This window comes from Glossina fuscipes, unplaced genomic scaffold, assembly GCF_014805625.2.
Source record: "Glossina fuscipes isolate IAEA_lab_2018 unplaced genomic scaffold, Yale_Gfus_2 115, whole genome shotgun sequence".
In the NCBI taxonomy this organism is placed as follows: domain Eukaryota; kingdom Metazoa; phylum Arthropoda; class Insecta; order Diptera; family Glossinidae; genus Glossina; species Glossina fuscipes.
Window position 1 is genome coordinate 1,857,709 of NW_023998458.1, and position 13,502 is coordinate 1,871,210.

General features: G+C 34.3%; 2 protein-coding genes across 4 annotated transcripts; both read right to left on the reverse strand.

The window, feature by feature from the left end:
* Positions 1–1,802: 1,802 nt before the first annotated feature.
* Positions 1,803–5,013, reverse strand: LOC119640167 (TRAF3-interacting protein 1). The gene is made up of 5 exons (XM_038038022.1): positions 4,876–5,013; positions 4,695–4,812; positions 2,766–4,108; positions 2,027–2,235; positions 1,803–1,953 (listed from the first exon to the last, which is right to left on the reverse strand). Exons 1-5 carry the CDS (start codon positions 5,011–5,013, stop codon positions 1,803–1,805), a joined length of 1,959 nt encoding a protein of 652 aa, XP_037893950.1.
* A 2,154-nt stretch (positions 5,014–7,167) lies between these two features.
* On the reverse strand, positions 7,168–12,193 carry LOC119640146 (protein suppressor of hairy wing-like). 3 transcript variants are annotated; one of them, XM_038037990.1, is made up of 10 exons: positions 11,956–12,193; positions 11,045–11,576; positions 10,812–10,970; positions 10,296–10,723; positions 10,099–10,231; positions 9,842–10,032; positions 8,848–8,990; positions 8,009–8,781; positions 7,871–7,946; positions 7,168–7,745 (listed from the first exon to the last, which is right to left on the reverse strand). In XM_038037990.1, the coding sequence occupies exons 1-10, from the start codon at positions 11,958–11,960 to the stop codon at positions 7,459–7,461; spliced, it is 2,727 nt and encodes a 908-aa protein (XP_037893918.1). In that variant the 5' UTR covers positions 11,961–12,193; the 3' UTR covers positions 7,168–7,458. The 3 variants fall into 3 exon arrangements, with proteins under 3 accessions (XP_037893918.1, XP_037893920.1, XP_037893919.1); XM_038037992.1 differs by having other exon boundaries at positions 11,045–11,547; positions 11,956–12,192; XM_038037991.1 differs by lacking the exon at positions 11,956–12,193 and adding an exon at positions 11,836–11,866 and having other exon boundaries at positions 11,045–11,547.
* Between the last annotated feature and the right edge of the window lie 1,309 nt (positions 12,194–13,502).

Here is a 13,502-nt window from a genome sequence, read left to right on the forward strand (position 1 = left end):
AGCTGCACTTACTCCATATGTTCTTTTACTTCTTTTCCGGATCGAATTTCGTTTTATTATTTGTCTTGTTTCTCGGCTACTGTTGATTATAGTAAAGAATAGGATTTAAGATCTTAAGAGTTACAAATAAAATTATTTATTAAATTATTGGTAAATTTTAATAACTTTGCGACTAACGATGTATCAATTTTAGGTCTGAGTGTGTGTACAAATTCATAATCCCTTTTATATATATTCTTCTGCTTAATAAAAGTTGTTCAGCAAAAAGTAAAACCTACAAGGTCACCCGAGCCATTTAACATTCTGCTCCATGCATCGTGCATGTAATATAATCATGAAGGTACGAGTGGCATATCTAGAAAAGCGATTTTATGGGAACGCGTTTACAAATGCCTTTGCTCTCGTCCCAATTAAGTGGTAATATGAACTTACTCTCAATACCACTTGTTATAATTCTGCATAAATATGCAACACGTAGTAGATCGTGGAATAGATAAACGTGTTGTTGTTATCCCAAATTATTTTCTGAATCGATTTAAGCATGTATGTCCATGCGTTCGTTCTACTTAGAAGTTGCAATTTTCCATACTAAGTGTGTTTGAAAAATACGGATGGGATAGGATCATATTTTAAAACCCTTTCTCATACGAAATTCTCTTACAAATACACAAGCTATATATGCTGACGTAGACGTAGAGTCTAATTTTTAATTAATGAAAACTCATCGTCCACGGTAGTTTGACATAACAATTTATAATACTGGCCTTGGACTTGGAGCAAATAGGAGACTAATTTTGGATCGCTCGTTCGTCCACAACGTTGTTATTTGTTTTAAAGTAAGTTTAGAAAAATGACACGATTTTTAATGCAGCCAATATGCTCCAACTCCTTAAAAAGACATATTTTGCTTTGTTTGTGTTTCCTTTTTGTTAACAATAGCTTATCGTACTCTCTATATACTATAATACGAACGAACTATAATGACATATGGAATGCTCTTATACTTCAATAAATTCTAGACTTAATTTTTTGTACGTTTTCTTGCAAACAGTTGTAATCCCATAGCTTTCATGAACTTTTGTTATAAACTTGTTCTGCTTTGTGAATTAATTTGACATTTAACATTTTTACACGTAGTAGTCCTCTTGTGCGCATTAATTAATTGGTTAACGAGATCGGATGGAATTCTTGAAGTGATAATATCAGAAGCAAATAAAGAAGATATACAACCGAATCGTGACAACTTATAATAATAATTATGTCACGAAGTTTGGTCTTCTTAATACGGTTCGTATCACAGGTTCGTGGTTTTACTTACAATCAATTTCTTTTAAGGTAGGATTATTTACAGTTTACTTAGTTTGACAGCATTCTTAACTTTTTTTTCGATTCAAATGTTCGTTCCCGACTGACTGTGCCTTCCGTAAACATTTTTACAAGCATATTGCTATTAACTAAGTTCATGGCTTCATTTCTAATCCGTCAATTCGCTTTTCCCCTAATCTACAGCTGCATGACGCGCCACGAATTTGCACTTGGGCTCTCCCTCTCTCGGAAATTTATTTTCTGGGAAAATCGGGCAAATGCTCCGGTTTCAAAACTCTTTCTCTAGGCAAAACTTGCTTTCAAAAATATAATAGAAGGACTTTAGAATGCATTTTATTTTAACGATACTTTGATTTTTTTATTATTTAAAAGATGCTTTCTCTCCTTTTTATATTATTCGAGGGAATATTTAACAAAACAACGATTATTTACACAGGGTATTTTTAAAAGCAATTGCGTTTTTCTTTCCTTCAAATTCACTGTCGAGTCATCAATAGTTTTAATATTTTTTCAGAATTTTGCAAAATCTTGACACGACTGACATCGATGCTTTCCTGATATTCGGTAATATTAGCTTCAATTTGTATTAATTGATTTTTCATCGGCTCAGTTGATGATTCGGTGAGACTAGAATTAAAAAACATACATACATACAGACAATTTCTTTCATCATTTAATCCTGCATTTCCTTTTTTCGTACCTTTTCTCTTTTTTTAATTCATTGGCTGCCTGCGTGTACGAATCCCGCCACATGGTATATTCTAATTGCATGGCATCGATGTCTTCGGGAATAAAATCCATTAATTTACCCAAAGGATTAATTGATTTCGTAAGATTCTGTATCACATCACGCAAGTTATTCATATTACGAGATGTCGTTTGTTTCGACATCAAGTTATTTGCATTATCCTAGAAAACATGTAAACAACGCGGACTTGTATAAAAGTAGTCAAGTGAAAACAATGTAGTAAGCCACGGCCCGTTTTCAAATACCCTATACCTTCCTGTAGTTATTGATGTAATGACTTTTCCAAGGAAAGCGTTTAATGCGGACCAGTTGAAAGTGTGGTCCATTCCCAATAGCGCTTGCCCTTGGCCCAAAACACTTCGGAATTGCACAAAATTTCATCAAAATATTTCAAAAATTTGCGACCTGTAGGTTGAACACAAGAAAACAAGACGGACAGACAAGCTTACTTCCACTAATTCAGTTTCTGAATCGATCGGTATAATAAAAGGTGAGTCTATCTCGAATCGTTCTGGCAGGTGAACACGTCCGCGCAATGTTAAAGTATCCTTGTGACACAAGTGGTGTAGGGGATAAACACTACAATTAACTGAAAAATCTAAAACTAAAATCTAAAATGTAAAAAAAAAGAGTTGGAGTTTAGTAATAATAAGTCGGGCGGACTGATTATTATTTGTCTTTCATTTGATACCTTTTCATTCTTTTCCATTCCCTTGGCACTCGTTTCTTGTATTAATTCCTTTTGCGTTTCCAATATCTGTTGCACTAAATGCCCTTGTTGTGCGGCTTCATCAACTTGCTCGGCGTTTTCATTGCCTTTTTCGACATAGCTGTCAGTTAGGCTTTGGGCAATTGTCTGAGTGTCTGGATTTTCAATTATTACCAAATTTTCACCATCGTCATCCAAATCTCCAAATGTCTCTAATTTAATATTAACACCGGCTAATTTTATTTGATCATTCGGTTGCAGAACGATTTCAATATTTTTATCTCGTCGACGGGGGGCGCCTGGCCGAGCTGAGGGTGGCCGTGCACTAGGAGGTCTTAAAGATGTTCTTGGTCTACTGCCATCTTTGGAATTTTCGCGGGTGAAAGTAATCTCACGTTTTACTTCAGCGTTAACCACCGGTCTTGGAGGAGATGGGTCAATTTTTTCTAACTTTTCTTCTACTTGTCGCTTAGTAATTGGCTCTGACCGGTCTATCGCCACTTCCTCCGTCTCTTTTAAAGATGTTGCAATACTTTGCTGAATTTTGTTTGCCGAGCGTTTCCATTTCTCCGACGACTTCAATTCAATCGGCTTATCTTCAGAGATTAATGGGTCTTTCACAACTTTTTTGGCTAAAGCTTTCTCTTCTTCTTTTTGCGTTTCTATTATGTCTTTGGTTTTCAAGATTTCTCCATTAGATATCATTTTAGGGTCAGTAGACTCTTCAATTATCTTAGCTTGGCTTTCTTCTGTTTCAATCGCTTTGGCTGACGGTTTCTCAACTTCTTCTTGAGAAGCAACTTTTTCAAAAAGTTTAGCTTTTTCTACCAAGTGCTCGCTTTCCGTGTCTTTAGAACCACTCGCTCCTTCACTATCTGTTTTCGGTTTTAAAACTTTTTCTCTAGCTTTTAGTGTTTCTTTCGATTTAATTTTCTCTTTTGATGACTGCTTCGTCACTAATTTTGTTTTAACTTTAGCTTCCTCTGTCGACTTCTTCTTTTCCTCTTTAGAGGATGGCTTACTTAGTCCTTTGATGCTGGTTTTGATTTTATTCGATTTTTCATCTTTGATTTTAATATCCTTTTCTTGGGACTTTGGTTTTAACTTTCTGTTACCTTTAGATTTATCTGCATCTTTACTTTTCTTCGTTTCGACTATTTTTGCAACCTCACCATCGCCGGACCTTTGCTCCACCGCTGACTTCCAATCCAATTGCTTTTCAATGATCTCACCCATCAATTGTAAAAGTTCGTTCGTTTTTTCTGATTCAAGACCGGCCACAATTTTCGAAGCACGTACCGTTAAATCAACTTTTGTAGTTAATTCTATAGTAAAAAAACAAAAACAAGTAAGAAAGTTAAAATCGGCCAGGACTGAATCTTTTATACCCATCGCCGTTTACCCCAAAAAAAGACAAAAGAAGTAAAAGAACAAAATTATTCCGCTATATAATATGGTGTGCGCGCACCTGATCTCTTCAATTTTCAAAATAAAAGTTTTTGTGGCATAGGGGTGTTGATGCTGTAGGCATGTCCTTGAAAAAGTTTAAATCAATTCCAAAGTCTTATGCAAATTTGTAGGCGATATCTTCATTTTCGCTAACGGGAGAATGTTTACCGCAAATACTACAAAGTTGCGCAAACGGACAGATGGACAGACGAAAAAGCGGACATATTTAAATGCATTCGAAATTTGAAAATTTGCATACTTTATGGGGTTTTTGAAGCTTATTTCTGCGCGTCATAAAGGTATTGAAGAAACAATTAAAGCTTGATACACTATAATATTGGGTAGGCGTGATGCTTCCTTCTTGGCGTTGAAAACGTTTTGACAAAATGAATATACCTCCTCATCCCTCGGTGATGGGTATAAAAACGTTACCAATTATTACGATCCGCACAGGTAACTTACTAACAACATCAATCATTTTTTGTAAAAATCGCATTTTTCCCTCACGATCTACGATATTTTCGAAATTTAATTCTTCCGGCGTGTACAAGCCCGTAAAAGAGCCTGTCTCACGTATAACCTAGAAATAATTGTAAAAATCTCATTTTCTTTAATATCGGATCAACGTTTCATAGATTTTTACCGCATTAAAGACGTCATGCAGAAAACGAAACGGTGGCTTCTTCAGCAGCTTTTCACTTAATGCCGGTTTTTTAACATATTTACCCAAAGTTGTTTGAGTGAGTTTTATAACTGAAGGATCTAAGACGTTATCAGCCATAGTTTTTTTTTAAAAAAATGCCTTCTATTAAAAATGTTACACTAAAAGTAGAACATGTTTAAAGGAATGTTTAGTTGTTAGTCGTGGCAAGGGATTTTCGTATCCTTGGTAACTTGAAGACAACGATGCCACACAACTTTTTTCCCTTTCACCCAATCATGGTTGAAAAGCAAATTTAGTCAAGCATGAAGGACGTTGATAAGAAGGGATTTATATGCAGTAGGAATAATTTCAAGGAATTTTAAGAAATTGAAAAAAAGGAAAGGTGTCACAATACCTTTTTAAACCGCTTGTGATACGAGGATATATCAAGGATACGTCCGGATAAATACAACACCCAAAAAGACATGTGAAACCGCCATCTTTCATTACACCGATCGATTTAGAAACGCGTTCTGAATTGATCCAAGTTCGTGTGTTCACGATGATCTATTAAAGAAGAGATTTTCATTTTTGGGCATTGGGCTTCTCGCAATTTCATCGAAATCGAAAGAAGCGTGTGACGATTTTTAAGGACTTCTTGATTATTTCTAACCAAAGTGACAGGCAGCGTCTGCTCTCGAATAAGTTTAAGTTGGCGCGTTTTCCTCGCTACCAATCGTACCCATTCCCCCGACATGTTCTATTCGACTTTGTTATACCCTACACCGTTTGTGGTACAGGGTAAATTAAGCGTACGCACATTTGTAATGTGTATATTTTCTTGTGTTCAACGTACAGGTCGCAATTTTTTAGACATTTTCATTAAATTTGGTGCATTGATGTCCTTTGATCTAAAGGCGAGTGCCGTTAAAAGTGGTTCGGATCAATCCGCATTTTCGTTCACTTCCCTTATAACGACTTATCTTGAAAATTAGTTAAATGTATTTCGACAAAGCTATTAGTATGGAACATTTGGTTCAGTTGTGCTAACTTTTTGAACCTCCTCTCAATAACCTCCTATACAATTTTCAATATTTCTTGGTGAAAATTGGTTCGCAATAGTAAATTGACAACGAATTTGAATTGACCGAATTTGAGCCACGTAGGTCTAGTTTTTGGATACCATCGCTTAGAAGAACTCTCAGGATATGCCAAAAGGGTCTTATATGCTAGAAAGGCTTCAGAGTCAATATTTTATAATGAAAATTCGTTCATGCCAGTAGTTTGACATAATTGTGACGAAAATTAGTTTATGGTGGCAATTAAGCCAAAAAATTAAAGGCATGGAATTTGGATCAGGTAGGTTTATTTTTTCGACGCTAACATATAGAGGGTTTATTACGAAAAACAAACTCTCAAGAAGGTATAATTTTTAGTTTTTTGTGACGGAGATGGAAAAATAAAAAAATTTTTGCCTGACTTGAATCAGACGCCAATGTGATGTTTTGGTCATTCTCCACTATGCTTTCTTGGGCTTGCATGACAAGCATGCCTACGCATGAAAATAATGTGTAATTGTTGGCGAATAAGTGCACTAGACGAAGTCATCTAGGATATCTAAAGTCAGCCTTGCTTAACTATAATGTACTTACTTGTTTCTCAAAGACACAATGAATTTTAATTGTGCTTTTTATTTTTATTACTTATGGATGTATTTGATCTATTTCAAAAGTGTCAATTTTTGGCATACTTATACCTCGGTTTTAAATACTATCGAAAGGCTCAAATAAGGCTCAATCATAAGCCCAGGTCTAGCAGTCGAAAGAGTTCCTTGAATACATTAAATACATACATGATTAAACCTTAACATTAATTTCTTAATTGCGTGTCTAGAAGAGAACCTGCGTCTTCTCAGTTTCTCAATCCAAATGCTTTTTAAAATTATTTTTCGAGAGATTCGAAGCTAATTTTAATATGCAAAAAAATTCAACCTAACTCGAGCAACAGGAAATTTATGGTACATAATTTCAATGGGTGTAGTATTTTGCTTAAATTCTAGCGAACAAATATCTTATGGTCAGTTTTGGATCATTCAGCATCTTGAGCCTTGTTGGCGTACACGTTCCTTTCCTCAAGACAAATTCTTGTTAGGCGAATGTTTTCGGCGTAACAAAACGATATAATCTTTAACTTTCTCTCATTGAAAGGTTAATTAATTATTTTAATCACGAATTCTTTACTGTCAACAACATTTCCTATTGTTTTAATAAAAAGCCATAAAAGTTACTTTGATTTAACTGTTCTTCTAAATTTTTTAAATGTACTTTATTGTGTACATCATGTTAAATAAATTTCATGTTAACGATAGTGTTGTCCGCTTATTCTCTAAACTGTTATAAGTCTTTCCAAACGCTGCAATAGAAATTATTGCTCATTATTTTTAGAAAAAGGATATATAAAAATACTTATCATACACTCAATTTACAAAAGTACGTCTTACGTATAATAAATCAAGCATCAATTGTTCAGATTACTTTGAAGGTAAAAATTATTGTCAGTTTTCGAAATTTTTTTTAGTTAACTTTAGTTTTTCAATTTTTCTTTTTCGCTTTTTACGGTTTTATTATTATCCGTTTTGTTAATTTGTTTCGAACTATTAGCAGATTTGTCTGTTTTTTTCTCCTCTTTGTTCTCATTGGTATTATCATCGTTCTCATCATCATCATCGTCGTCGTCCTCGTCATCGTCATCGTTGCCTAAAACGTATTCAATTACCTCATCAATGGGATAGTTATTTAAAAGTTGTTTGATTGAGTCGTTATGTATAACCACGGTAAACAATAACTTGACATATTCGCGCATCCGGGTACCTAATGTGTCAAATACAGAAAATAACTTGATTATTATTTTCAATTTCACGAATTAAAAATTTTTTCTTTTTATAAATTTAGATTCGAGTATTAAAGGTTAAATTTTAATTAAATGTTAAAGTTACCGTAATCCCACTCCTGATAATTGTAAGGATCTTTTGATAAATCGTGACCACAATTTTCAATGACCTTGCATAGGACCTGAAAATGAATATTTAAATTTACGATAGTTTAGGGCTTCCTTTCTCTTCTCTAAAGCTTACTTTCTCCTCTGTAGTTTCAGGCCAACCGAATTTTTTCAATGTAACATTATCCACTAACATATCGAGTAGTTTATAAACATTATCTTTGAGTTTATAGTCATCTTCGCTTAGCTCTTCATCCTCTTCAGCAAACGTTGTTAATTCATCATTATCAGCAATGGCAGCAGCTAAACTTTCTGCCAACGATTTTTTCTGAGATTTTTTAATGGATGCCGGTACAATTACACTATTTGGCAAAGTGTGAGTGGTTATAGGCTCAATAATACCACCATCTGATTCCAAAGGTATAACCGTAAATGCTTCGTTCGATAGTATAATGGTTTGTCCAGTATTGGCGGAGACAACCGACGATGTGGTTGGCTGGTCATGAATTACAAATTCTTGCAAAATTTGGACTTTATCGGACGAAGCAATTGTTCCTTCATCCGCTTTTATTATGGGTTGTTTATCATTAAATGTCTTAAGATTGCTGCTTACAAGATTTGGTATACTAGTATCCACGATTCGAATAATCTCAGTATGTGGTATATCATCATTACTTTCGATTTTTATAATTTTCGGTGCTGGTGGCGGAACTTCATCATTTTCTCTCTCCCATTGCTTTGATTCATTACTAACGGTTGGCCGTTGAAAAGGATCTTCATTAACAAAATTTTCCGGATCTTCCTGATGCACTTTGAGTATATGAAATTGTAAACTCTGTACAGAGTCAAAATTTTTTTTACAAACCGCGCAATCCGTACGATTTTTAATTTTTCGTTTCTGAGCAGGAGCTAAGCATACGAAATGATCTTTTTATCTTAGGGAACAAAGAGTCAATAATCTTGCAATAAACTTACTTAAGTGCGAGCCTTTTTTCATATGCTGAGTATATTCACTTTCAGTTTTAAACGATACTTTGCAAGTCTCACATCTATGAGGGTATTTTGATCGCCCACGGCGCTTACTTAAAACTTGATGATCCCTAAAATGACGTTGTAATCTGAAATTCAAAATAATATTAGTTTCTTTCTTAATAGAATAGAAGGCAGCCAGAGAAAACAAAAAGCTAGAGAGAGAAAGAGAGAGTATTGAAGCGAAAAATGTCTGGAAATATATTTCACCCTTTGCGGCAATAGGAACACATAAGAACAACATAGAAGAAGAATGCAGAATGTAGGAAGAACATTTGGTAATGCTTAGTACGACACAAGATTTATGTGATGTTTGAAATCCTACATTTTATATATGACTTGACAGCAACTTTTAAAGTATTTTTCAATCCTTTTTTATAGTTTCTTTCAACATTTTTGCCTTATAAAGATCTATTAAAGTATCGATATGTATAATATCCGTAGCGCGACTGCAGAAGATCCCATAATTTGTTATACCAATCGATAAAGAAGATGATTTAAATCTTCCTATATGTCCGACTGCGTGCGGTTTACAAGTCGAACTTTTCAGATATTTTGATGAAATTTGATATATTGACTTGTTTTACCTCAGGGAAGATGTCTATTGGAAATGTACTGGATTGGGCCAAATTTACGAGCAGGTCTCACGCTTAACGCTGCATTTCTCTACCTAATCTAAGGTAGCTAACGGAAGCTTCGTCTTCGCCGGCTCTTACCTCTCTTCACTAAATCCCTGGTTAACATTTGACTGACTCGTAGCCATAATTCTAATCTCAATGGACATAAGCATTCCCCCAGAATTATATACGGATTATAGAATCTCTTGTGTCTATTCTACAATATTAAAAATGATTTAATAAATGTCCTATTTCCCTTCTACTCCTTGGTGATTGCAGTAAATGAATGCTATACGAATCCCTGTCATACGAATGGTACTCACTGTTTTTCGGTTTTAAACTTCTCGGGGCATTTGTTGCATTCGTAAGGACGTAAATGAGTTTTACTGTGATTGCGTAGTTGCACTCCTTGTATGAAACTTTTTCCACATTCATTGCATACATATGGCCTTTCACCGGTATGACGTTTCATATGACGGTTTAGCACTTCCTTAACGGCAAACGATTGCTTGCACTAAAGCGTATGAAAAATTTTCCGTTTGGGCTCAGTAGGACAACATTTAAGTTAAAATCAACTTACCACAGAGCATGTATAAGGTTTTTCGCCGGTATGATAACGACGATGCTTTTTAAGGGCCACTAAAGATGGGAACTTTTTCTCACACAAATCACAATCGAACGGACGCTCTCCCGTATGAGTGCGAGTATGAATGCTATATACACAAGAGACGATTAAATGTTACTGAAACACTTAAAAAAAAAAAAAAAATAGCTTACTTTAGTGTAGATAAACTATAGAAACAATTCTTGCAAATGGGACACATGTATTCGGGCTTTTTTGTGACATGCGTACCTAAATGTTGTTTGAGATGAGCTCGTAAATTATCTAAACGATAAAAGGCTTTATCGCACACTTTACACTTCATCGAGTCGTTCTCATTAGCCGAGCAAGATGAATACTTCTGGTGACGATGCAAATGATAGGAACGTGTAAAATCTTTACCACAAATTTTACAAGCATACGGTTTGCCACGATTTTTATGCTGTTCCTCATGCAATATCAACAAGTTCCCACTGCGCAATTTCGCGTTGCAAATCGAACAGGGGTGATCATTCAATTCGGAATGAGTAATGAAGATGTGGCGTTCGTAGCTCATTTGCGTTTTAAAGGATTTGGGGCAGTCTGGACAGTTTATATGACCCAACTGTAGAATTATACACATACAAATGATACCAATGATGAAAACCTATCAATTTCAATTAATTTGAAAAATAATTTCAAAATTGATTTACATGATAAGTATCATAGCTTTCGCCGCAGCAAAAGCAAACGTCTTTATTCTCCATAATAACGGCATCTTTTTCTATTTTCTCCAGATTCTTAAGCATTTCGGCTTTGCGCAAATGATAACCGCTATCAAAGCGACAATAATCCAAATGCTTTTTTAAACCCTGTTAAGAGTACGAAATGATCAAAAGAAGAAGTTACGAAGAAATCATAGTAATTTGGATCGAAAAAATCTTACCCTTAAACGTCTGAATGTCTTGAAACATTTGCCACACACATGTTCCACAATTTCTTCAGTTTTTTCATTTCCTCCTTGCACTCCATCGTGTTCTTCCTCATCAGTTAAGCGTAATTCTTCAGTAATCTCACCACTTGGTTTAGTAATCCCTCCGCTGCCGTCGTCATCTTCATTGTTATCAGTTAAAATAAAATCGATAGTTTCCGGACCTTCAACACCTTCGGCATTTTTTTCACCTTTTATCGTTTGCATTAAATAATGATCCATTTTCTTTTCCTTGCTCACAGGTTTCTTCGGCTTCGCAATTGACAAAGTGATCTGCTTAGGCGGCGATAACGGTACTGACGGAACGGATGTCATAAAGGGCAACTGAAGTGACGGTACTTTCTTCTTCTTATCATTGAGAATTTTAACACCTACTGCCATATTGGAAGAAGGCGAAGCTTTCTTCTCTTCTTTAATACTCATCGGGAAATGCGAATTGAATTTAAGGGATAAGATTTCTGTAACACAAAGCAAACTTTTAGGCAAACTGAAAAAGAAATTTTAAAAAAATTCCTTCACTTGTAGAATATTTAACTGTAAATCATTATTGGACGAACTACGCCTAAAATCATAAAAGTAAGAGATTTCATTTCTTTGGGAAAAATGGCGGCTTTTTATTAAAAATAGCTACGTTAGCTTCTCTCTCTCTCTTTCGTGCACTCATAAAGTTAAAGAGAGGAACCGATATTAGAAAATAAACGACAAAACCATGCAACAAGTTTTTTACATTTTATTCATTCAGTTACCTGATGGAATTTTTTCCATATTTTTTTCTGTATTTCTTCTCGCACATAGCAGAAATATATTTTCCAGAACATGTGCAAAAATTTAAGTATATTTTACGCACTTTTTTTTTCTTTACTTACTTCATAATCTCGAATGCGAAGAAATAACTGCGTTTTCTTTGCTATGCGTACTTGACTTTGTTTGAAATATTCTTGCCTTTCAGTAGGCACACATTTACGCACGTATACCGAAATTTTTCAATAAATGAATTTAATCGCGCAGGTACACTTAGAAAAAGCCTCGTAACTTTTATTTTATAAATTCATTGCCGTGCTCTCTGATTTGCCTTTTCGCTTGTATGAATTTAACTTAAATGAGATGATAAACATAAATTTGCCTTTGTTAAGAAATTCTACCTAATTTTATGCTTTGAAATGTGGCGTAATGATCAAGAAGACAGGAATGCTTTAAATGCTTAGTAGTATTTAGTAAATAATCGTAGCAGCTGGCAGTAAGTAGTAGTAATAATAGTAGTCGCCCACTTATCTAGCGAAAATAATTGCTTTGATTAATGCCTCTTTTTTATATAGCGTAAATACAACACTGGCTAATAAGTTTATAATTTTGTTTTTTTCTTGCTCGATATATTTGCCTTAAAGTTTATATTCCAATGCACTGCGGCAATTGCGTGCAGGCGTTTTCCGCTATTAATCTTTTATTTAAAAACTTGTGTTTTTCAAAAACTCGTCAACATTATAACGCTTTTATGAAATGTTGGGTACCCTATTAATTTTTTTATTCTAAAACATGAAAACAATAAAAAACGGATAAAGCGGGACTACGCTTCGATGCATATTTCTATGCGCTTCCAATTGAATAAAGTAACCAAGAGTTTCCTCTTAAAAGGCTTTTAGTGAACAAATATTCATAACAAAAAACATTTTTTCTTTAATTAACAAAAATTACTGAGATGTTCAGTCATGGGCTTAGAAGGTATATTTTAATTTTCATTTTTAGCCTGCGAGGATTTAGAAAATATAGAGACCTAATATAACCTAATTCAAACATATATAAAAATGAAGTGAATGAAAATATAAACGAGGAGAAGTAAAAAACCGTTTAACACCTTTTCCTTTTGCTGTAGGCAAGGAGAACTATTGGCTGTATGCAGACGACTAAAGCCCTATGCTAGCTTTTCGATTTAAGCCGATATCAAGGTATGATATTTGAATCTGTAAATTTTATATGGAAAGCAAGCTATATCCAAGGATACGCATATATTTATCGATGTAGATAAGCATATTATTGGTTGGAATTCCTTTACTCCATCTTTTAATATATATATATATATATATATATATAAACACGTCTTTATGTCTATATATATATTAGCCGGAATTCCTTTACTTCTTGTAATGTATTTATATATAGGTATTTATATTTATGCGTATTGTGAAAGGGAGAACTCGTCAGTTTACAAGATTTGAAAACATGCTTACATATCTCGTCTTGTTTACACATACATTTCCATATAAATCGGATGAAATAATTCCTTTTCTTCTTTGCTGGAAATATTTCCAGGCGCTTACGAGTTTTGCCAATTCTTTCTTTAATAGCACAAGATCGACATATTACCAAAAAGAAGGACGGAAATTTAATAGAAAGTTTACGATAATAAAAAGATTAT

Bases quoted from the DNA above. Each gene is read 5' to 3' on its own strand.
- LOC119640167 (XM_038038022.1), bottom strand. From the start codon at position 5,013: ATGGCTGATAACGTCTTAGATCCTTCAGTTATAAAACTCACTCAAACA. The intron at 4,109-4,694 runs GTAAGTTACCTG...TTTTTACTATAG, and splicing joins AAAAATGATTGATGTTGTTA to AATTAACTACAAAAGTTGAT. The intron at 2,236-2,765 runs GTATCAAATGAA...CATGTTTTCTAG, and splicing joins GAATGGAAAAGAATGAAAAG to GATAATGCAAATAACTTGAT.
- LOC119640146 (XM_038037990.1), bottom strand. The intron at 8,991-9,841 runs GTGAGTACCATT...TTTGAATTTCAG, and splicing joins AAGTTTAAAACCGAAAAACA to ATTACAACGTCATTTTAGGG. The intron at 7,947-8,008 runs GTAAGCTTTAGA...ATTCATTTTCAG, and splicing joins CTGAAACTACAGAGGAGAAA to GTCCTATGCAAGGTCATTGA.